The sequence below is a fragment of the Sciurus vulgaris genome (genome assembly GCF_902686455.1).
Source record: "Sciurus vulgaris genome assembly, chromosome: 12".
Taxonomy (NCBI): Eukaryota; Metazoa; Chordata; class Mammalia; order Rodentia; family Sciuridae; genus Sciurus; species Sciurus vulgaris.
In genome coordinates, this window is record NC_136473.1 from 19,830,281 (window position 1) to 19,852,823 (window position 22,543).

Here is a 22,543-nt window from a genome sequence, read left to right on the forward strand (position 1 = left end):
TTTGGATGCTTAGGATGATTCCAAATTTTTGTTATTACAACTAACAACTGCAAGGAATGCCTTTGAATACAAATTCTTACCCAAATTTCCATTGATTTCTTTAGGACAGATTCTAAGAATAATAATTCCTGGATAAAAGGATAACAACTTTTTCAAGGTACTTAATGAGTATCGCCACCCTTTTTTCAGAAGAATTGAGTTTTATGCTACTCTATGTAAAAGTACTACCACATTACCCTACCCTTGCAGAAATGGAGTACGCATTTCAGATCTTTCCTCCACACCAGGCGCCTTAGCGGCCTTTGGCAGTCAAAAACTATTATCCCTGAGCAATTATTCCCTCTTCCTTTACCAAGTCTTCCTGATCAGAAACAAAAGGGGAAGACCAAGTGTGAAAGCAAACCCCAGTTTCTTCAAGTTCTGGCTTGTTCACTGTGGAAGTAACTGGCTCGATATATGAAGTTCAGGGAACCAGATGCTAGGTTACCCAGCGTCTGGTTCTCCTGGTTCTCTCTTTGTTTATGTCTTTGGTATAAAAGATGATGGGTTCTATCACATTATTCTCCAGTCTCCAGCCTTCTTCTCAACCACAGGTGGGGGGAAAAAAGTCTCAGTTATTCTTTTTATTTATACAAAGGGGTTTCTAGAGGATACTATAAATTCTTTTACTCAAGCCACTATTGCTTACAGTTTACATCCCAATATATTGAAGAGATTTTTTTCCCAAATTTCATCAACTTGCTTTCCTCCTCATTTAACTGCTTTCTACAGAGGATGGGTTAGAATTTCCCATATATTCCAAAACAGATCCTTCATTTTCTTACTAATTGCTGCTCTGCTGACACTTAGCAAAGTTTATAGTATAAGACCAACTTCATTATCTAATTTCAGGGCTATGCCATGTATTTGGATATTTTTATATTCTTTTCATTCATTTAGTCAGGGTATTATGACCATGCATACATTTGACTGTCTCTAATAATCCCCAGAGCCTACTTTCAACATTTAATGAACAAATGGGAATGAGTAAAGCGGTACAAGGGTATTAAACTACTTTTTTTTTTGTATTGGGGTTTGAACCCAGGGGTGTTTAACCACTGAGTTACATCCCCCGGGTCTTTTTTAATTTTTAATTTTGAAATAGGGTCTCACTAAGTTGCTTAAGGCTGTCTTTAAACTTGTGATCCTCCTGCCTCAGCCTCCCAAGCTCAGAGGTATAACCCAATGGTTGAGCACTTGCCTAGCATTTATAAGGCTCTGGGTTTAATACCCAGCACTGCAAAAAAAAAAAAAAAAAAAAAAAAAAAAAAAAAATTTAAAGTTAAATATAAATTATTAGGTACTTATCAAAAGTACCATTTCTTAAATTGAAATTTGAAGAAAAGGGTAGTCAAATATCTAAAAAGAGAAGGCAAAAGACCATGATAGGAAAGGCGTATAGAAAGACACAGAGATTGAAGGAGCAAGCTAGATGTGAGAGTGGAAACATTTCCTTTGCTTATTCAAGGTAGATGCTTAAAAGAATGATTTGAAAATTAAAAAAAAGGAAGAAGAAGGTGATAAAGGCAAGGACTACGAAGAACAAGCTGGAATTAACTTTCACAAGTTTAATTTACAAGTCAAGTTCAGGCTTTCTAGAAAGACCACAAAAAAAGTACTGTACATTCTTGAACAGGTATTTAATATGCCTTACAAACACATTAAAAGAAAAACCAGGCACAGTGGTGCATGCCTATAATCCCAGCGACTCAAGAGGCTGAGGCAGAAGAACTGCAAGTTCAAAGCAAGCGTCAACAACTTAGCAAGGTCCTAACCAACTCAGCAACTTAGTGAGACCCTGTCTCTAAATAAATATTTTTTAAAAGGGCTGGGGGTGTGGCTCAGTGGTTGAATGCCCCTGGGTTCAATCCCTGGTACCAAAAATAAAAATATTAATTAGGGCTGTGGATGTAGTGCTCCTGGCTTCAATCCCTGGTACATAATAATAATAATAACAATATAAATAAATAAAAAGGAGCTGAGGATGTAGCTCAGTGGTAGAGTACCCCCAGGTTCAAACCCCAGTACACCCCCACACACATACACACATTAAAAGAGAAAATATTATTCAGAGAAAAGACTGAAAGAGTGAAAAAAGAAAAACAGTCCTAAAAATGAAAGGCCTCAATGCAGGCACAGTGGCTTGGGAGGTTGAGACAGGAAGATCACTTGAGCATAGGAGTTTAGGCAAGGGGGTACTCCAAGACCCCCATCTCAAGTAAAAATTTTAAAAATAATTAAAAAGAGGTCTCTGTCATCAGTGAAAAATGAAAACTATGGTTTGGCTATGAAAACAATAAGAAAGACAGGGACATATTTACAGGCTTATATGCTGGACCAACTATAGAAAGGGAGGAGTATCCACTAGGAGTGCCCCCCAACCTCAGGATTTTACTTTTCAAATGCTTACATTTTTTAAGAGTTGCATAACTGGTCAGGTGCAGTGGCACATACCTGTTACCCCAGCCACACAGGAGGCTGAGGAAGGAGAATCTCAAGTTCTGGGTGCTAAGGCCTTAAACAACTCAGTGAGACTCTGCCTCAAAATAAAAAATAAAAAGAGCTGGGCATATAGCTCAGCAATAAAGTACCCCCTGGGTTCAATCCCCAGTACAAAAATAAATAAGGTACATAATTTTTCATCTTTATTTCACACTTAAACATCATAAATGGATGTCTTTGTTTTTGTATGAGTTTTTGAGACAGGATCTCTCTGTTGCCCAGGCTGGCCTCAAAACTCATGAAGTCAAGTGATTCTCTTGCCTCAACCTCCTGGATGGCTAGGACTACAGCCATGCACTACCACACCCATTTTGCCCTTCTTTGTCTTGATGCTTTTTGGCCTAACATTAATCTTCCTGATGTCAAAATTAAATTACCTTTAATTTGCATACATGAGGTAGTCTTGCCTCTCCTTTTATTTTCTACTTTTTTGAACAGTCTACCTCTTGTAGACTATAGTATAAAGTTATGTTTTACTTTGCCAACCAAGGAACACCTTCTTTAAGCAGGTGAGTACCACCAGTTTACTTTATTTTTTGCAGTGCTAGGGATTAAACCCAGGGCCTCATGCATGTTAGGCAAGCACACTAGCAACTCTTAGCAAATAAATTCGATCTAAGATCTTTTTTACCACACATTGTTCAGTAGGCTGTGAAATTTATCTTACTATGATTTGCTTTTGTTACTTTTTAAAAAATGTGTCATTGTGTTTTTGTTTTGTTTGTTTGTTTGTTGATAAATTAGGAAGGTTTGTATAGATATTCCTTCACCTAAGTTGGTGTTATATCTCAATAAACCCATTGTAAGTTCAAAGTCTTATAAGTTGAAAATACAGTTAATATGCCTAACCTACCAAACAGTCAGCACAGTCAGTAAACTGGAGAAGATCCATTATTTACCCTCCTGACTGCATGGATGACTGGGGGCTAAGGTTTGCAAATGTTGCTCAGAATCTTTAAAAAATACCTTACCATATAATGCTAACCTAGAAAAAAAAAATCAAAATTCTAAATTTGAAGGTTTCTACTGAATGCATAGATTCTACTTATGGTTTTTCAACTTTATGATGATGTAAAAATGTACTCATATAGTCACTTGTTTTTCACTTTCAGTACAGGATCCAATAAATTACATGAGATAGTCAATGCTTTATTATAAAATAGGCCTTATATTAGATAATTTTGCCCAACTACAGGCTAATGTAAGTGTTCTGAGCACACTGTAGGCTAGGCAAAGATACAATGTTCAGTAAATTAAATGTATTAAATATATATTCAAGCTATAATGTTCTCAACTTACAATGGGCTTACTGGTTTGTAGCACCATTGCAAATTGATGAGCATCTGTATTTTGTTCAAATAGTTATTTTAAAATCATAATTTTCTTTTCCTTTTTTTTCCCCCCAAGTGGTAAGGATTAAACCCAAGGCCTCATGCATGCTAAGTACATGTTCTACCATCAAGCTACACCCCTAGTCCAAAGTCATAATGTTCTATAGCACCTTGGATTCTTTTTTCTTAATTCTTTTTTCAGAACATCTGTTTATTTCTTACCAGAAACAATTATAATAACATTTATTTTACTTCCCCAGTCAACTCTATTCTGTTACCTGATGACATCACTATTCCAAATGTTTATCTTTACATTGTTAAATGTTCTTTCATCCCTATTACTTGATTTTTTCAGGTTTAAATGATCTCTTTTGACCTAAGTGGGGAAATATGAAAAAGGTAAAACACTCAGATTTCTACCTGGGGGACGGGAAGAGAAGCATAATCAGCACAGTTGAAGAAGAGATTATTCAGGGGGAGAACATAAATTTGGTTACCCCAAAAAACTGCATGAAAGATTTAGAAATAGAAAGGTTTTCCCAGATGCCTTCAGAGATCATACATTATGCCCACAGAGTCAAAGGAGGAAACCTGACAAAGAAAAACTGACAGATGTTATTAACTTTCAGCTTTACGATAACCTCTACATATTGAACATGCTAGTGCTTCTTTTGTTTAAGAACTTTCCCACTTTGCCAATTAGTTTATAGTTAGTGAGGAAGAAGAAAAGAGAATACACACCTCTCCCTCTTCTGACATTAGAGAAGTCCTCATTTTCTCCACCTCGCTTCTCACGATGTGGTGCTCCACTGTTATTTCTGCCATCCTCTCCTCCATGCTTAACTTCACCTTTTCCTTCAACTGTTACCACCTGCATATTCCCAATGTTGCCACTTCCAGGAGATCCTTGAACATCTTCAGGAAAACCAGAATTTTCCAACGGCTGATTGCAATCACCACCCAAGTAATACTGAAATGGTCCATTGTTTGATGTAAAACTGTCTAAAGACTACAAATTTAAAATGACACTTCATTAAAAACTATAAATTGTTATATACCATAAAGTTTCATGGCACTAGAAATACTGTCTTTCTAAAATGTTATTTCATGTTATTATTGGAAAAATTCCTCATCTAAGAAATTTCTTCAATCCATAGCCAACTTCCTATATGCAGTTTAAAAAAAACAAAAACAAAAACAGGAGTGATTTTGTCCATGAGTAAAGAACTGAGACATTTTCACAGTGCATTGGTCTCATGAGTCAATCATTCATCCAAGAAACATGTAAACCTCAATGCTTATCTTAATTACTATCTTAAACTCTAGGGATACTCTGAAGAGATAGGATCCCTGTCTGTAAAAGCCTACAATCTTAGGGAATCAGAGAAGGATATTACAACACCGTTTGATAAGTCTTATATGCAAAGAATACTATAAGAACTCAGAGAAAGGGTACCAAAGCCACACTGGGAATGGGTAGAGGCTTAGAACAGATTTCTTAGAAGAAATGATATAAATTATGACTTGAAGAACAAATAAGAACAGATGAATCTAAGCCAAGTCAAAGGTGTCATAATAATGACAGCATGAACCAATAGAGTAGTTCGCATACAGGATGATTTGAGAACTATTTTTAAAGTTTTTTTTTAAAATTTTTAGTTGTAGATGGACACAATACCTTTATTTTATTTTATTTATTTATTTATTTATTTTTATGTAGTGCTAAGGATTATTTATTTATTTATTTATTTATTTATTTATTTATTTTTATGTGGTGCTAAGGATTAAACCCAGTGCCTTACATGTGCTAGGCAAGTGCTCTACCACTTAACCACAACCCCAGCCCTAATTTCTGATATTATGTTCTAATATCCATTACTCATTTCTAGCACTGAGCTACAACCCCAGCTCAGATTTAAGAACTTCTAACATTATAGAATCAACAAGACCTGAAGACTGAACAAGGAGAATAAGGGAAAGAAAAAGTCTCTGGAGACTAGAAGATTTGTTGACTCACCAAAGTGAAATACTGAGGATAAGGAAGTTTCAGGGAAACAGAAAGGATAATGGTACTGATAAAGACCCAGATAAGAAAGACTTGAAGTCCTCAGGCAAGATATCTAGCAGGGCAGCTGGAATTCAGATAAACATTGGATTTATCCCTGGAGAGTAATCAGCCTGTGAGTAATGACTGAAACCAAGAAAGTAGTAATTTAAGAGGTCAACAGAAGAAGAAAAACTCAAAAGAAGACTACAAGGAACCTAACAGGTAAAAAAGAAACCCTTTTAAAAGAATGACATAATAGAATATTTTCCAGGAGAGAATAGTTAATATTTTTAAATGATAGTCAAATGACAGGAATATAAAGCATCTTTTCAAATAGCAAACAGAGGCAAGTTGGCATGTATGGCAGAAATCTGACTGAGGTAAATGAGTAAAATTAATGAATACAACCAAAAAAAGTCTGGCTATGAAGTAAAAGAGGAAAATATGACAATCCTTAAGAGGATTCTTCCTTCACAAGATTAAGGAAGGGAAGGCCGGGGTTATGGCTGGGTTGGTGGAATGCTTGCCTAGCATGTGTGAGGCACTGGGTTCAATCCTCAGCACCACGTAAAAACAAACAAATCAATAAAGATATTGTGTTCATCTATAACTAAAAAAATGTTAAAAAACAGAAGGGATATGAAGCTATGTATAGCATGAGAACAAAGAATCAGAAGAGACACAATGGTGGGGGATAGTCTAGAGAGGGTAGAAAAAAATGCAGGTCTCCAAAGAGATGGGGGAAAAAAAATATGACACGAAGCAAACCAGAGAAGTTGGCCATAAGTGGGAAGAACACGTTATCCACTGAGGTAGGAAGAAAGGTGGCAAGGACTGAATAAGAGTAGCTTATAGTCAGTAAGTTAAAGAAGTAAGCGTCAGGTATAAAGCTCACGGAACAATAATCTGTTCTTCTAACTTCTCAGTATAATCAGTGAAAGAATTATGTGAGTAGGAATATCAGTCCCCGACCACATTGCCAGTTCCGGTAGAACTCTAGCATTTCATGTTTTTGATGCTACTCAGAGTATGGTCTGAAAACCAGCAGCAGTAGCAAGTGGAGCTTGTCAGACATTCAAATTCATGGGTCACACCCAGACCTACTAAATCAGAGCCTCTGGGATTGATAATGGCCCAGGAATCTGTGCTATAACAAACTTAAGAGAGATATGAAAATGTATAAAGCAAAGGAGAAAAAAAATCAATAATGTCTAAAATTCAATCTATGAAAATTTCTACATATTAGGAAGGGACTTATAGCCACACACTGTGGCACATGCCTGTAATCCCAGAGATTCAGGAGGCTGAGGCAGCAAAATCACAAGTTTCAAGGCCAGCCTTAGCAATTCAGCAAGATCCTTAGCAAATGAGCAATACCCTGTCTGTCTCAAAATAAAAAATAAAAAGGGTTGGGGCTGGGGATGTATGGCAGTGCTAAAGCACCTCTGGATTCGATTCCCAGTACCAAAAACCCCAGGGATTTATAAAGTATTCAACTTACTACAATTTGGCTGAAAACAAAAACTACGGGATAGCCAGGCATAGTGGTGCATGCCTGTAATCCAGCTGCTCAGGAGGCTGAGGTGGGAGAACCGCAGATTCAAAACCAACCTCAGCAACCTGGCAAGGCCCTGAGCAATTTAGTGAGACCCTGTCTCAAAATAAAATACAAAAATAGGCTGAGGATATGGCTCAGTGGATAAGTAAGTATCCCTGGGTTCAATCCTTGGTGCCAAAAACCCCTAAAAAACTGAATTTCCTTTAAGAAATAATTTAAATGAGGTAAGGCCTTAGACAGCATGAGGTTTTTTATCACCTCAGGGATTTAGTAAAATCAGTGGATATAGTATTTTCAGACCACAAACCCTATGGAAAGGAAAGAAATCAAGGCAATAAAAATAGTAACAAAGATCACTGCAGGTCTGGTGACACAGGCCTATAATCCCACTTACTCCAGAGGCTGAGTCAAGAGGATCATAAGTTTGAGGTCTGCGTTGGCAACTTAGTGAGACCCTGTCTCAAAATAAAAAATAAAAAGAGCTGGGGATATAGCTCAGTGGTAAAGCACTACTAGATTCAATCCCTAGTACCACAAGCAAATAAACAAATAAATAAGATTATTATGTTAAAAAGCATATAGAAGGCTGGGGTTGTGGTTCAGTGGTAGAGCACTTGCCTGGCATGTGTGAGACACTGGGTTCAATTCTCAGCATCACATATAAATAAATAAAATAAAGGTCCATTAACAACTAAAAAATTTTTTTAAAAAAAAGCATATAGAAATCCTGAAAATTCTAATACCCACATTTAAAAAAATAATGATTTATTATAGATCATCTGTCATGGGTAAATAAATTGAAAGAAATGTTATTGAGGACTGAGGTTAGATTAATAATAAGTCAGGCAACAATAAAACAAGTGCTTTTTTCTTTTGTTTTTGTAGCAGGGATTGAACCCAACAATGCTTACCAGTGAGCCACATCCCTAAACCTTTTTATATTTTATTTAGAGACAGGGTCTCCCTGGGTTGTTTTAGGACCTCACTAAATTGTTGAGGCTGGCTTTGAACTCTACATCCTCCTGCCTCAGCCTCCCAAACCACTGAGATTACAGACATGTGCCACTGCACTGCTGAGCTATTAAAACAAAATTTTAATTACATTAGCAGACAGGCTAAATACGTCAAAGAAAGAGATACTGAGATGAAGTTTAGGAACAAAATAAATAACGGGTCCTAAGAACAAGTAATACTGCAAATCATAAGGAAGCAGAGCAAAGGAAACTCCTGAAGTGATAATGCAGAACACAATTAAATTCAACATTGTAACAGAGGAAGGAAAAAAGAACTCTGATAGGCAAACATCAGAAAAAAATATTCCACAATCATCTTAACCTCTTTATTACAGAAAATAATCTAACAAACTAGAGTATTAATCGACAGGTTTCAACAATTATCACTTCAAGGCCATTCTTATTTTCTTTTTTTTTAAAGAATTTAACCTTTATTTTATTTATTGGTTTTTATGTGGTGCTGAGGATCGAAGCCAGTGCTTCATCCATGCTGGACAAGTGCTCTACCACTGAGCTACAATCCCAGCCCATCAGGGCCATTCTTATTTCACCTATTACCCCACCCTATTTCCAGTGAATTATTTTTAAGCAAATTCTAGATATCATATCATCAGACTATTTTAATACAATATGTTGTAACAAAATAAATATATACCAAAGATTTTTGGTATATATGTTGCTTACTCTATATGGTGGTCTGGAGGTTAAACTTAACTGACACATTCAAGAAGCTATTAACAGAGTTTAACAGATAGTTTTATAAGAGAAAAACAGTGAGAAGAGAAAAATAAAATGCTTAAATTTTAATAGTCAAACAAAAAAACATAAAATTAATGATCCACAAAAATAATTTGAAAAGACCTGGATTTGTAAGGATTTCAAAACTGATAATAAAGATTACTTAAAAATATTTTTAAAAGATTTCACCTAAGACATTTGTGGATGATGATCTATAAGGAAAACAGACTTGGTGAGGGTGGTAATCAGATGGAGCTTTACCTATCTAACTGGGTTCCTTTAGGAAGGAACACCTATGTTAGGGTGAAAAGAGTGTGCACCAGTTAACACACTACATGGGAAGGAGGAACTTTCCAGGGCAAATGAGCACACAGTTGCTAGTGCTGGACATGAAAAGAGGAAGGGACTTGACATATTAGAAGAAAAGAAAGAAGGCCAGGATGGGTAGGGAGTAAAATCCTAACACAAGAGTGGTGTTAACAAAGTCCAGTGAGGAAGAGCAAGAGAGATCAGAGAGCCCCAAGAAAGATTTCAGTCTACTTATCGATTTATAGAGAAAACAGCAGCAAACCTAGATTTTAGTAGTCAGATATTTACTGAGATTACACCCTATCCATCCCTTTTCACCAACATTCTCGAAATAACGAAAACTTTAAGAGAAAACAAAAGAAAATCTGGATTCTTATCACTTTCACTTTCAAATTTCACTATTAAGCGCATTCTCAGTTTGGGATCCTTATTATTCTCCTAGTCTATACTACTCGTGTATGTTTAACTTTAGTTAATAAATTCTTTATTCATGTACTTTAAAATTTTAGAAAACTAAGAGTACATTCAATTGAGTTATGAAATGAAAAAAATGGAATGGGGGACATAAAAAGTTAAAATCATTATATTGGAGAAGCAAAAGTTGAATGATTTTCTATACAATATCCTGAACTTCATCAGAACAGGGGTAAAAGAGAAGTGGGGAGAGGATGTAAAATTGCCAAACAGAAATACGGTTGTCACAAACACCCTCATCATTATCAGAAATAGTTTTCAAAAAGAATAAAACAAAACATGACTTTGTGTATTTTTTTTCCAATTTTCTCTTTTAATACAGAATCTTAATTGAAATTTAAAGAAAATTTTAACTAAAAATTTTAGTGCAATGGATTAGACTCAATGTGAAGAATAGGCTTATTTGTTTGAAAAACTATTCAATTTTCTTTATTAATCGATGTTTCAAACATGGAGTCTAGCTTGCCCTCTGGATCTCCATCCTACCTATTCCATAATACTTATAAACATACATATAATATAAATAATAATAAAATATTTAAATAGTATTGATTTTATTTGAATATTCTAGAACTTTTTATATTTTTAGTTTACAAAAAGTAAAAATATAAATGATTAAACATTTTAGAGGTATGTTTTCAAAGTGATGAACAGCATGTACATCTGCTATTAACAGAAGTTATGCATTGAATTCTGATATCCACTTTGAAAACTTACCAATCAGAAAATGTCATTTTTACCTCTTCTTGTCCAAATTGCTCCATAGAATCACAGTAAACTTCACTGTCTGAATCACTTGTCAAATGCTGAATTCCTGAAATATCTTCAGCATGATCATCATTTACATCTAAATATGACCAAATACAAATGTAGTGTAACTATGTTCCAACAGAAGAAAAACATTCCATTTTCAAACTCCATCAGTTCTATATTATGTGCATAATGAGTGACACACGATTTACCAAGTCATACCCTTTTTTTAACTTAAATTTAGTTATAGGTTTTTGTTTTTGTTTTGGTACCAGTGATTGAACCCAGGGGCACCACATCCCCAGCCCTTTTTATTTTATAGTTTGAGACAGGATCCCGTTAAATTGCTTACGATCTTGATAAGTTGCTGAGGCTTGTTTTGAACGTAAAATCCTCCTGCCTCAGCCTCCCAATCTGTGGGGATTACAAACATAAACCACCACACCCAGCTTAGTTAATAGTTCTTATTTGAAAAGATTACAAAGTATTTTACCATTGAATATTATGAAAACACTGTCCAGTTGAAATCTTAGAAAACTCAGTAACTGTCAAGCACAGTGGCACATGCCAGTGAATTGGGAGGCTGAGGATCACATGTTCAAGGCCAGCCTCCAAAACTTAGCAAGGTCCTAAGCAACTTAGCAAGATCCTATTAAAAAAAAAAAAAAAAAAAAATTAAAAGGACTGGGGATATTATTCAGTAGCAAATTGAAAATATTTTAAAAAGGACTGGGGATATTACTCAGTGGTAAACTACTCCTGGGTTCAAGCCCTAAAAAAAAAAAAAAAAAAGGGAGAGAGAGAGAGAGAGAGAAAAGAAAAAAAAAGAAAACCTGTAACTTATAAGAAAAGTCAGCCCACAAGGCCTAAATTTGAGATGCAAGTTTGGTTGTTAACGCTAAGAAACAACATTTCTTGGTTTCTGGACTAAATTGCATCACTGTTAATAATTCACCATAGACATATACAGGCTCACCCCAAGAGCCCTAGGATATGAAAAGACTATAAATTAATCTTTTTGACTTCAGAACAAAGGCACCATACAATCAGAGGTTAAAAGAAATAATCAGGAATAAAAGTAAAAATTTTTTAAGTTTTATTTTAAAATATATTTTTAAATATCATATGGTTAACATAAAAAAAAGTTTTAATACCAATATAAAACTTCTGGCCTTACTTCACTGTCTTTCAAAGCTATAAACCCTTGTAACATTAATAAACCCTAAGATATTAATAAGATATTTTAAAATTCTAAACTTCCTAAACATACTATAATTATTAAAAGAATATTTTAATCATAGGATAAAGGCTGAACAAAGAAATTTTGGGGGACGATACCTTGGTGAATGCAGGTAGCAATTTTTCCAGTTTGCTCCAAGTTTTGATCTACAGGTTTTATGTTGTCAGCACTTTGGTCATTTGGGGAAGAACTGGCATGAATGACATTTTGTATCTCCTGAACAAAGCTGTCTTTATCATAGCCATTCGTGACAATAATCTCCAAATTATCATAGTCTGATTTCTTCATCATCTGCTCATCTTTTACAAGAAAATAGAAAGATTCATAAAGGTTCACAATAGGTCAACTTTTGTTTTTTTTTTTTATTTTTAGTTGTATATGGGCACAGTATATTTATTTTTATGTGGTGCTGAGGATCGAACCCAATGCTTCACACATGCTAGGCCAGTGCTCTACCACTGAGTCACAACCCTAGCCCCAACTTCTGATATTATGTTCTAATATCCACTACTCATTTCTCCGATCTATCATAATCCCCTTGAAGGGTTTCCTACTTGGATCAGAGAAATGAGGTGCTCCCTGAAAAGGAGCTTATTATATGTTGAGAGCTCACCCAAAAACTGTATTAGCTTCAAAAGTGCTTCAGTTCCCTGTGACTCTTCTAAAAACTATCTTTCAAAGTCCTTACGCACTCTCAGGCAGAGACAAACTGCTCTGGAGAAGAGATCCGGCAGTGACAAAGCTGATTTAAAAAAAAAAAAAAAATCTCAAAGACAGTAAAGGCAAAACAAAGTTGCGTGGTCTGTTTTACTGTCCCTCTCTATTCCCCTTATAAAATAGTCTTCCCAAAAATCACTAACAAGGCTCCCTGAATGTAGTACCTATGATTCTAGTGCTTGTTTTCATCAAAACTGATGCCTTAAGCCAGGCACAGTGGTGCACACCTGTAATCCCAGCAATGCAGAAGACTGAAGCAGGATTCGAAGTTCGAGGCCAGCCTCAGTAACTCAGCAAGATCCTATCTCAAAATAAAAAATTTAAAAAGGGACTGGGGATGTAACTCAGTGGTAAAGCACCCCTAGAGATAATCCCTAGTACCAAAAACTACAGACTGGGAGTGTAGCTCAATGCCTTAGGGGTAAAGTGTTTCCCTAGCACATGCAAGGCCTTGGGTTCAATCCCTTGCACCACCAGAAAAAAAAAAAATTAATTAAAAATACAAAAAATTAAAAAGTAGTCTATTTCTCTGGATACTATTTGATTTTTTGAAAGATGGTAAAAGTTTAACTTGTTCGGTCCACTGCAAACCTGAATACAGGGTCAACAACTCACCTCCCATCACATGCACTAAGTCCTTATCTGTACCATATCAGCTCAAGTCTTTATATCTTTTCATCTTATTAGTGTAAAATTATTAACTCATTATCTAAAGCTTACCATTATCAATTTGTTCTGCTCCTTTTACTTCCTCTTGAGCTTCTTCGTCCTCAGACTCAGCTCCACTATCACTGCTTTCGGCTTTACCATTAACAGTTTTAGCATTTGGAGTAGAAGTTAGAACATTACCAAGATCTAAAACATGAAATGACCACTTAATCACTAATGTGGTAATATATGAAACTGCTGTACTTTATAACTAATAAAATAATTTTGAATTAAAATATTAAAATTTTATATATAATTAATAGTATTCTTTGACTCCAAATATACTTATATAGACAAATTCCTTCCATTATAAGTTTACAACAAAAATGATTAAGCTACCTTAAATCCTTTCTGAACAAGGCAGGTGATAAATTACTTTTAACTTGATATCAATCAAAACAGTAAAGTTAGAGATAAACAATCTTCTTCAAACATAATAAAGAGATATGTTCTAGCCCTAGAAAACAGAAATATGCTATTTTTGACCTTATCAGCAATTGCATTACTATTATAGTTAAAAGCTAGGAACAGTTTTAATATGATGGATATAATTCCAGTTACTCTGGAGATTGAGGAAGATTACAAATTTGAGGAGAGCCACAACTTAGGGAGACCCTGTCTCAAAAGAAAATAAGAAGGGCTGGGGATGTAGCTTAGTGGTACCTGGGATCAATCACAGTACCAAAAACAAAACAAAACTATAATAACCATGGTTCAACTCCATTTAAACAATTTTTATCCCCTTATTACCTTGAGGGTTTCAGGTACACAATTCACATTCTTATATCTTTATTATGATACATAAGAATTTCCTTAAAGCATCAATTAATGTAATGTGATCTATCGAAGAAGCAAATTGTTGTCTTGGTCAAAGTTAAGCCCTCAGAGTAAATATATAAAAACTTCTCAAACTATAATGTGCATAATCAAGGGAGATCGAGTAAAGAAATATATTCTGAATCAGTAAGTCTAAGGTACTCTAAAATTCTGCATTTCCATAAAGTTCCCATTTGTTGCCAATGCTACTGTTTCTGGACGATGATCTGAGAAACAAAGAACACCATTTTCAACAGCTCTTTTAGTTAAGAGATTAAAGTCTCATGAGAAGGCCAAAATAAGTGCTTTTCCTTCATACATTTTTGGGCTTTATTTTCTGCTAAATGAATACATTTTTTTATGCTTCTCTTTATTCCAAAGAATATATTAAAGTCCAAAATATCATACACCTTAAACAATCAGGCCAATATTCTTATTTAAACCTACCTATTTTATGGAACAAAAGAATAAAAATCCAACTCTATTTCCTATTACAAATCAAGGCAGCAGCAACATATATTTTTGTTTGTTTCTTTTTATGGTGCTGGGGATCAAACCTAGGACCTTACACATGCTAAGTAAAAAGTATTCTATACCACTAAGCAGCATCCCAAGCTCTAAAGTATTCTATTATGGGTACTGATTTTTTTTTTTTTTTCCAGTGCTTGGAATCAAACCTAGGGCCTGGTGCATGTTAAGCATGAAAGCAGCACAGTTTCTGAGTCTCCCTTATTCTCTCCCTGACAATAATTTAAGAAAAATAGTAAAAGTAAAATAACCAAGAAACAACCCACCCATGAACATCTTCAACAAAATGTAAACAGGAATCACCTAAAACCCCATCAAATGGATAGTTGTAACAAAACAATTTCACAACAGAAATAGCAGTATCACTACATTTCTGTGATGAGAGTTCTAAAAAGTAAAAGAAATTACTCTTGAGCCCAACTCACCCTCCAAAACCAATTTATGCAATATACTACATTAATAGACTTAAGGACAAAAGTCACATGATTATCACATGAAGACAAAGCTTTGAACAAAATCCAACTCTCTTCATGGTAAAAATGCTGGAGAAACTAAAAATATAAGGGAATTTCCTCGATAGGATAAAAGACTTTCAGAAAACTAGCATCATACTTAATGTTAACAAACTCCTAAAATAAGGTACAAGACAAAAGATTGGAGGTCTTTCACATTTTAGAATATACTACATGTATATATTCTGAAAAAGACCATGTGAAACTGATCTATCTGTTCCACTGGGTTTAAATGTCTACTTTTAACAAGATGCTTTGTTTGGGGAAAAAAGAAAAAAGTCAAGATTGCAAATGGCCTGCAATTTGGCAATTCTTACAAGATTACAAATCCTCCTTATTCCACTTCTAATGTTATTTCTTATAGATATAATTCCATATATGTAAAATGGCATGTACATAGTTACTCTTGGCAGCTTGCAAAGATCGAAAAGAGGAAATCATCTAAACAGCCATCAGAATGGTTCAAGTTAAATAAATTACGGTATAGGTCCACAATTCCTTACTGACAACTCTTGGATTCATAAATTTTCTAATTTTGCAAATATATACCATATGATATAGTATATAATACTTCCTATATGGAATCTTAGAGAGCTCAATAAAAATAATATAATTATTAATTTTGCAGCAAAACATGTCAGTCACACTAAATCATATAAAGAATCAAAATACCCTCACATCATTTCAGATGAGATTCTATTCCACAATTAGTTCATGTGAGGTCAGGTTTTTACACCAAATGAATTACAAAAAAACCTTAGGTTTTCAGAGCTTTGGGGATTAACAAACTTAAAGGTAAGTAACTGGGTCATGTGTGTTTATAACTATCATTTACTGTTCCTTGTTTTATACATTATTGTTGTTCAAATATGCTTCTGGTCAATAGATTAGATACTACTAAAATAGGTCCAGATTTCCCCTGCATTCTAATAGTACGCTTGATACAGAAAACACTTAAGTTTTTTTCTCAGCCTAATAAGCATGAAGTATAAAGAGAACTATTTGTTAATATTTAGTTCCTCTATGCAAATCAGATGTTCCTCTGTGCAAATCAGAGTGGTGTGATTCAGAGTTATGCACGGCAAGCATACACTGTCACTTATCCATGGTTTATTGTCATGAAAGACACAAACTATAAGGCCTTATAAGAGTAAAGGAAAATTACTGTTCTGAAACACTGCAATTTTAAAAGATGTCTTATAACCAGGCATCCAGGCTAATTTTTAATTAAAGCATATATAATTTTCATCTAAATTTACTCTTGTGGTTTCATATCACTCTACTTTCTAAAAATATTTAAAGAGCAAATTGTTACTGCTAATACCAGCAGATCTAACATTTTATTAACTCCTGCTCATAAGCAAAATATAATCTTTTGATTCTTTACTGAGAAAATGAAAATTTTTGAAAAAGATGAGCATTCACTGATGTCTTGCATTTGCTTGTTATACTATAGCTAAGCCATATTGTAAACATATTCATTTTAAAATTAAATAGAAAATCATTTACTCCATGGTATTGTTACTGTAATTCATAAAGTAAAATAGAAAATGATTCATCAAAACAAAACTATGAATTGTTATAATTTTGTACATACTAAGTGAACCATTTGGCATGTTTTAACAACAGTTAAGGTTAAAAATCTAAGGGTTTAGAGTATTTTGGGACTTCATACAATGTGTTTGCTTGGAATAAAACTCCCAACTCACAAATTTATAAGCTATAAAAATTTGTGCAGAATGCTTTTGGTTTGTACATATTAAACAAAATTTTTATATGGATTTCATTATTCCTACCTTCTAAATATTTAGAGATTTTCTCCAGTCGGACTGGCATGTGAAAGTAAAAATAAAAATTAGATTTATAAATATTAATGTGTGTATAATATATAACTGGCCAAATTAAAAAATAGGTAAAATAGTCCAACCTGAGGTTAAATCAGAACTCCTGCCACTCTTTTTATCTTCTACAATTTCATAAAATGGACCTATGACATGTAGCAATTCTTCAACTTTTTCGGTCATTGGCATAGTTTCAAGAATCTGTAATCGAAAGAGACAAACATTGTGAAATTTCAAACTATTAATTTGATCTGAATTAACATCAAATAGCCTACGGTTTCCAATTCATTAATAATTTGGAAATTTGAAGTTCATTAATAGAGTCCCTAAAGGACCTATATTAATTACATACTTTATATATATATGCTCCCAGAAAAGTTTTAAGTATATTAAAAATCTAAAAGTATTCTGACTTATTTATTTATTTATTTATTTATTTATTTATTTTTATTGGTGCATTATAATTATACATAATCATGGGATTCATTATAACATTTATGCATGCACAACAAATAATGAAAGTATTCTAATTTTGAAGATTAACATAGGCTTCATATAAAATATTATATAATAATCTATAAATTGTGCTAATATGCCAGATATATAACTGAAAACAAGTCAGAACTTTTTACAGTACCCCATATTGCCACAATATGAATAATGACTTAGTAGAATCTGGTAAGAGAACCAGATACCTCTTCCTGAACCTCATTCATCACCTCCTTTGATCCTCCTCCAAAAAGGATCCCTGTTAGTTCTCAGTAAAGTAATTTATAAACCACTACAATAAAACCTCCCTCTCTAAACTCTAATTTGTGATAAGGTACTTGGTTTGGTGTTTAGGTTTTCCCATGCCCCGTAAGAGTGAACTGTGAACTTGAAATGTCAGAAGTAAAAAAATGGAGTATGTACTGACACCAAACAAATATAAACAGTATTCTTTCAATAAGGCAGAACTTCAGTAGAAATGACACAAGTGGTCATTTAAAGACCTACCCAGAATTTAATTTTCTGATGAAGACACTAAAAATCAACAATGAACAAAATTCTCTCCCTTTCACCAACGCTGAAATACAAAACAAGGTACACACATGCATGTGCTCGGGCATACAGGAAATGTACAGGGAGAGAGAGGTGTACACACATATATACAAGAGATTGAAACAGATATAGACACACACACACGGTCAAACAAGTAGACACAGGCAAATCTCAGTCTAGAGTCTAGGTACTACTTATCCGCAGAGATTTCATTTACAGTTTTAAGTTAATTATATTAGTTCAAGTGAAGACAAAATTAACATTTAGTAAGCTGCATGGACTGTAGAAGGGCAGCATTCAAAGCACAGTAATTTTTCTAGATATATCCAGCACTAGTCCTCAATGAGACATATCATTTTTAAATGATAAAAATATACTGGAAGGCCTGGGGATATAGCTCAGTTGGTGAAGTGCTTGCCTAGCATGCACAAGGCCCTGGGTTCAATCCCCAGCAAAACACACACACACACTATATAGTGTGTGTGTGTGTGTATACACACATACTATATATATATATATATATATACGCACATATATATATATATATACACACACACATACATACACACACACACACATTCATATACTGGAAAGATACATATATGCTTTATTTAAGCAAACAATAAATTCCTCAGGTTTTTCTTGTCTATGATGCACATATCTTTTCAAGTTACCCAAATCCCAATGCTTTACTCTCTGTTCAATACTCTTAGTAATCACTAATTTAGTCTCCCAAGTGCTTCTGACCTTCTGAGGAGTATCATAGATATCAATCCTAAGTATGCTAATGACTAGAAAAGTCTATCACCCACTCAGTAAAGAAATTGGCATCCTAGTTTTTCCCTCAGTCTCTAAAAGATGGTTATCATGAGCAAACCTTAAAAATACAAGTCAACTCTCAGTACTTAGAGAAAGTCAGTGCTCTAAACTTGTACAGCTATAGACTAGAACTATGGGAACTTCCAGGTTCTATCCTTTGTAAGATCCTGCTATAATCCTCCCTCTAATACAGTAGATATCCAATCCTCTTAGAAATTCTGACATAATTAGTCTGGAGTCAAGCTAGGGCATCTGTACCAATGATTTTAATGTGCAGAGTACACTGATTTCTCTTTAAATTCCACAAGTGTTGACTGAATATTCTGGAAATTCCCATAAGACACTGTAAAGCTTGTACAAAAATCTGAATTTTTTTTTACTTCCTATTGATTATGCTTCAAAATAAACTTTATTTAAAGTAATGGATTTTCCCCCTAAAATGACCTTACTTACTTTATTCACTCAAAGCTAAAACAATTTTTGATTCCAGCAACTTTTTTGGTGATATTTTATTGGACAATTTTATAAATTAGGTTAAGCAATATTCTACCAAACAGTATCTATTATATAGCACAAATTAATAAGGTTACTGAAACCCATGAAAAACATGAAATGCAATTTATATGCTAAAGAGTAATTCTAAAGAGCAATCCTACAATGATTTATGAACTACATTTAAGAAACACAATTTAATGACTGCTTTTGTTAGTAAATTATGACAAAGAGAAAAAGTTCCAAATTCAATAATCAAACCTTTGGGATAATGTTCTATTCCACAAGATTATGTAGAAACATGCAATTTTACCTACTGATATTTGTAAAGCTGAGCTCTGAACATAATTCAAAGGACTAATCACATTTTCAATCTATGTGTATTCAATATTTTAGATTTAACTCTAAAAGTTAACTATAAACTTTATTATTTATAATAGGAAATGAAAATTTTAAAGTCTATTGAAAATAATGTATCCTTTTATAGAGAAATAGAGAAATAATTACAGAAATCCATATATGAAAGAATTATTTTAAGGCAGTCAAAAGGCAGGAGTATAGTTTAAACTAGGGGGTGGGAGGTGGAACAGACATTGTTTTATCCCCTTCCTACTTTAAATTGTGACATTAATAAAACTGGATAGAAAAATACGTAAATTTTGCTTAATGTGGCAATTCCAACCTTATACTACAGAAGTATATCCTCAAAGTTATAATGACATTTAAAGTAAAGAAAAAGGAATAGTTATCAAACCAAAAAGGCTTTGAATTTTCTTTCTCTCTGCTTTTGAAAGGCTCTTTTTTTTTTATAGATAATAGCCCACTCCTTGGTTTATACCCAAAGGACCTAAAATCAGCAAACTACAGTAACACAGCCATATCAATGTTTATAGCAGCTCAGTTAACAATAGCTAGATTTTGGAACCAACCTAGATGCCTTTCAACAGATGAATGAATAGAGAAACTCTGGTATATATACACAATAGAATACTATTCAGCCATGAAGAAGAATAATATTATGGCATTTGCAAATAAATGGATGGAATTGGAGAATATCATGCTAAGTGAAATAAGCCAAGCCCAAAAAACCAAAGGCTGAATGTTTTCCCTGATAAGTGGAGGATGATATATAATGGGGGTGGGGGTGGGGAATGAGAGAATAATAGGGGAACTTTAGAATATGTAGAAGAAAATGCAAGGGAGGTGGGTATGAAAAATGGTGGAATGAGACAGACATCATTACCCTATGTACATGTATGATTACACGAATGGTATGAATCTACATTGTGTACAACCATAGAAATGAAATTATGTACCCAATTTGTGTACAATGAATCAAAATGCAGTCTGTAAAAAATTAAAAGCTAAATAAAAATAATAATTAAAAAAAAAAACAGCCAAAAGAATTAAACTCTGCTCTCTATTGTAAAGTCCACTAAATAAAAATTATGAAACTGTAACAAAGGCACCAGTTGAGCAGTGAGAAGAGAAATTACTAGAGACTGATACCAAAATCAAGACATCTGGCAAAAAAAACTATTCCTTTTTTAAAGATTTTCTTTATATTCAAAGATAATTTAAGATTTTCAAACAGAATTAGATTTCACAACTTCTGACCCATGCTTTATAAAAGTGGTCCTTTATAAAAAGCCCTAACATCTTTAAAATCCATGATTTTTTCATAAATTTATTCCTCAAAACAATGCCTTAGCCTCAAGTGGTGATGCATTCCTGTAATCCCAGTGACTACAGAGGCTGAGGCAGGAGGAATCCAAGTTCAAAGCCAGGCTCAGCAACTTCACAAGGCCCTAAGCAACTTAGACCCTATCTCAAAATAAAAAATAAAAATGGTTTGGGAATGTCACCCAGTGGTAAAGAGCCCCTGGGTTCAATCCCTAGTACCAAAAACAAAACAATAAAACAATGCCTTAGATAGACTTATAAAGCTGGTTACAAAGGAAGGTCCCTCCTCTGTAGTCAGCAGAAAACCTAAAGAAGCATCCTTATCTTTTTCTGCTTCTGAAGGAACTATGCATTCACAGAAAAATGCTTGTTATTAGTAAGTCCACTGATGGACGTGCATCAATTTAGCAGTCTATACTTGTAAGAGAACATTGCTGAGAAATCTTCTTAACTATTTCTCCCAAATATAATGTTCCAAAGCTGAAATACTCTCAAGACAGACCAGGAACTTCCCAGATTCCCGAGCAAGGGGGCATCAATATTTTCAAAGATTTGTTGGGCAAATATTTATATATTTTTCCAAAATTCCAATTTCCATAGTTTTCTAGAAGTTGACCATACAGAAAGAAAGGGAAGATGAAAAAAATAAACTAAAATATCACCACAATGTGATATATCTTGAGGAAAAAATCCTCCTCTTAAGATGAACTTTAAAAAAATACATAAAATTCAAGTAAACGTAATAATCTAGATTCTACAGTAATATACTAAAATCTCCTTGTTCCTTAAGACAAAGCAGCTCATTTGTCTAATAAAAGTAAATTAGAGCTGTTCTGAATATTTTTATTCTGTACTACAAATTATTTTCCCTACCTTTTTCATTTCTTCAACATATGCAATCATGGCTTCTTCCTTGGTCATATCACCCAAAGAACTCCAAGCATCCCTATCAATGAAAATACATAATTAATAACAAAAAGATACCTGATTTTCGAATGCACAGAATATAATTTATAGTTGATACTACAGGATCAATTAATTTAAAACAGGTTCTACTTAAAGCCATATTATGTTTCCAAAAAATCTCATTAACAAATGTATCACCTGGAAGAAAACTATCACAACAGAAACAACTGGCAAATTAAATAGCATTAAAACAATAAGTAACTAACCCATCCAGATATTATTAGGTCACAGAAACTTTAAACTGTTCATAAATATTGTCTAAGAATTCTTTGAAAGTTTTTAGGGGCTGGGGAGATAGCTCAGTCAGTAGAGTGCTTGCCTTGCATACACAAGGCCCTCCCTGGGTTTTATCCCCAGCTCCACCAAAAAAAAAAAAAAGTTTTTACATAATTATAAAGAACAGTAGCAGAAATGACTAC

General features: G+C 33.9%; 1 protein-coding gene across 9 annotated transcripts in view; it reads right to left on the minus strand.

Moving 5' to 3' along the window:
- Positions 1-22,543, minus strand: part of ACBD5 (acyl-CoA binding domain containing 5) — a gene marked incomplete at its 3' end in the record, with an annotated part of 43,984 nt that overhangs the window by 13,323 nt on the left and 8,118 nt on the right. For 6 of the 9 annotated variants that reach the window (XM_079106506.1, XM_079106505.1, XM_079106504.1 and 3 more), the window contains exons 4-10: positions 22,032-22,104; positions 17,210-17,324; positions 17,079-17,111; positions 13,439-13,573; positions 12,100-12,300; positions 10,752-10,858; positions 4,614-4,881 (exon numbers count right to left, since the gene is read on the minus strand). In XM_079106506.1, coding sequence (XP_078962632.1) covers positions 4,614-4,881; positions 10,752-10,858; positions 12,100-12,300; positions 13,439-13,573; positions 17,079-17,111; positions 17,210-17,324; positions 22,032-22,104 — 932 coding nt within the window. The remainder of the gene's footprint in view (positions 1-4,613; positions 4,882-10,751; positions 10,859-12,099; positions 12,301-13,438; positions 13,574-17,078; positions 17,112-17,209; positions 17,325-22,031; positions 22,105-22,543) is intronic. The other 3 variants (XM_079106502.1, XM_079106503.1, XM_079106508.1) reach the window with 1 other exon arrangement.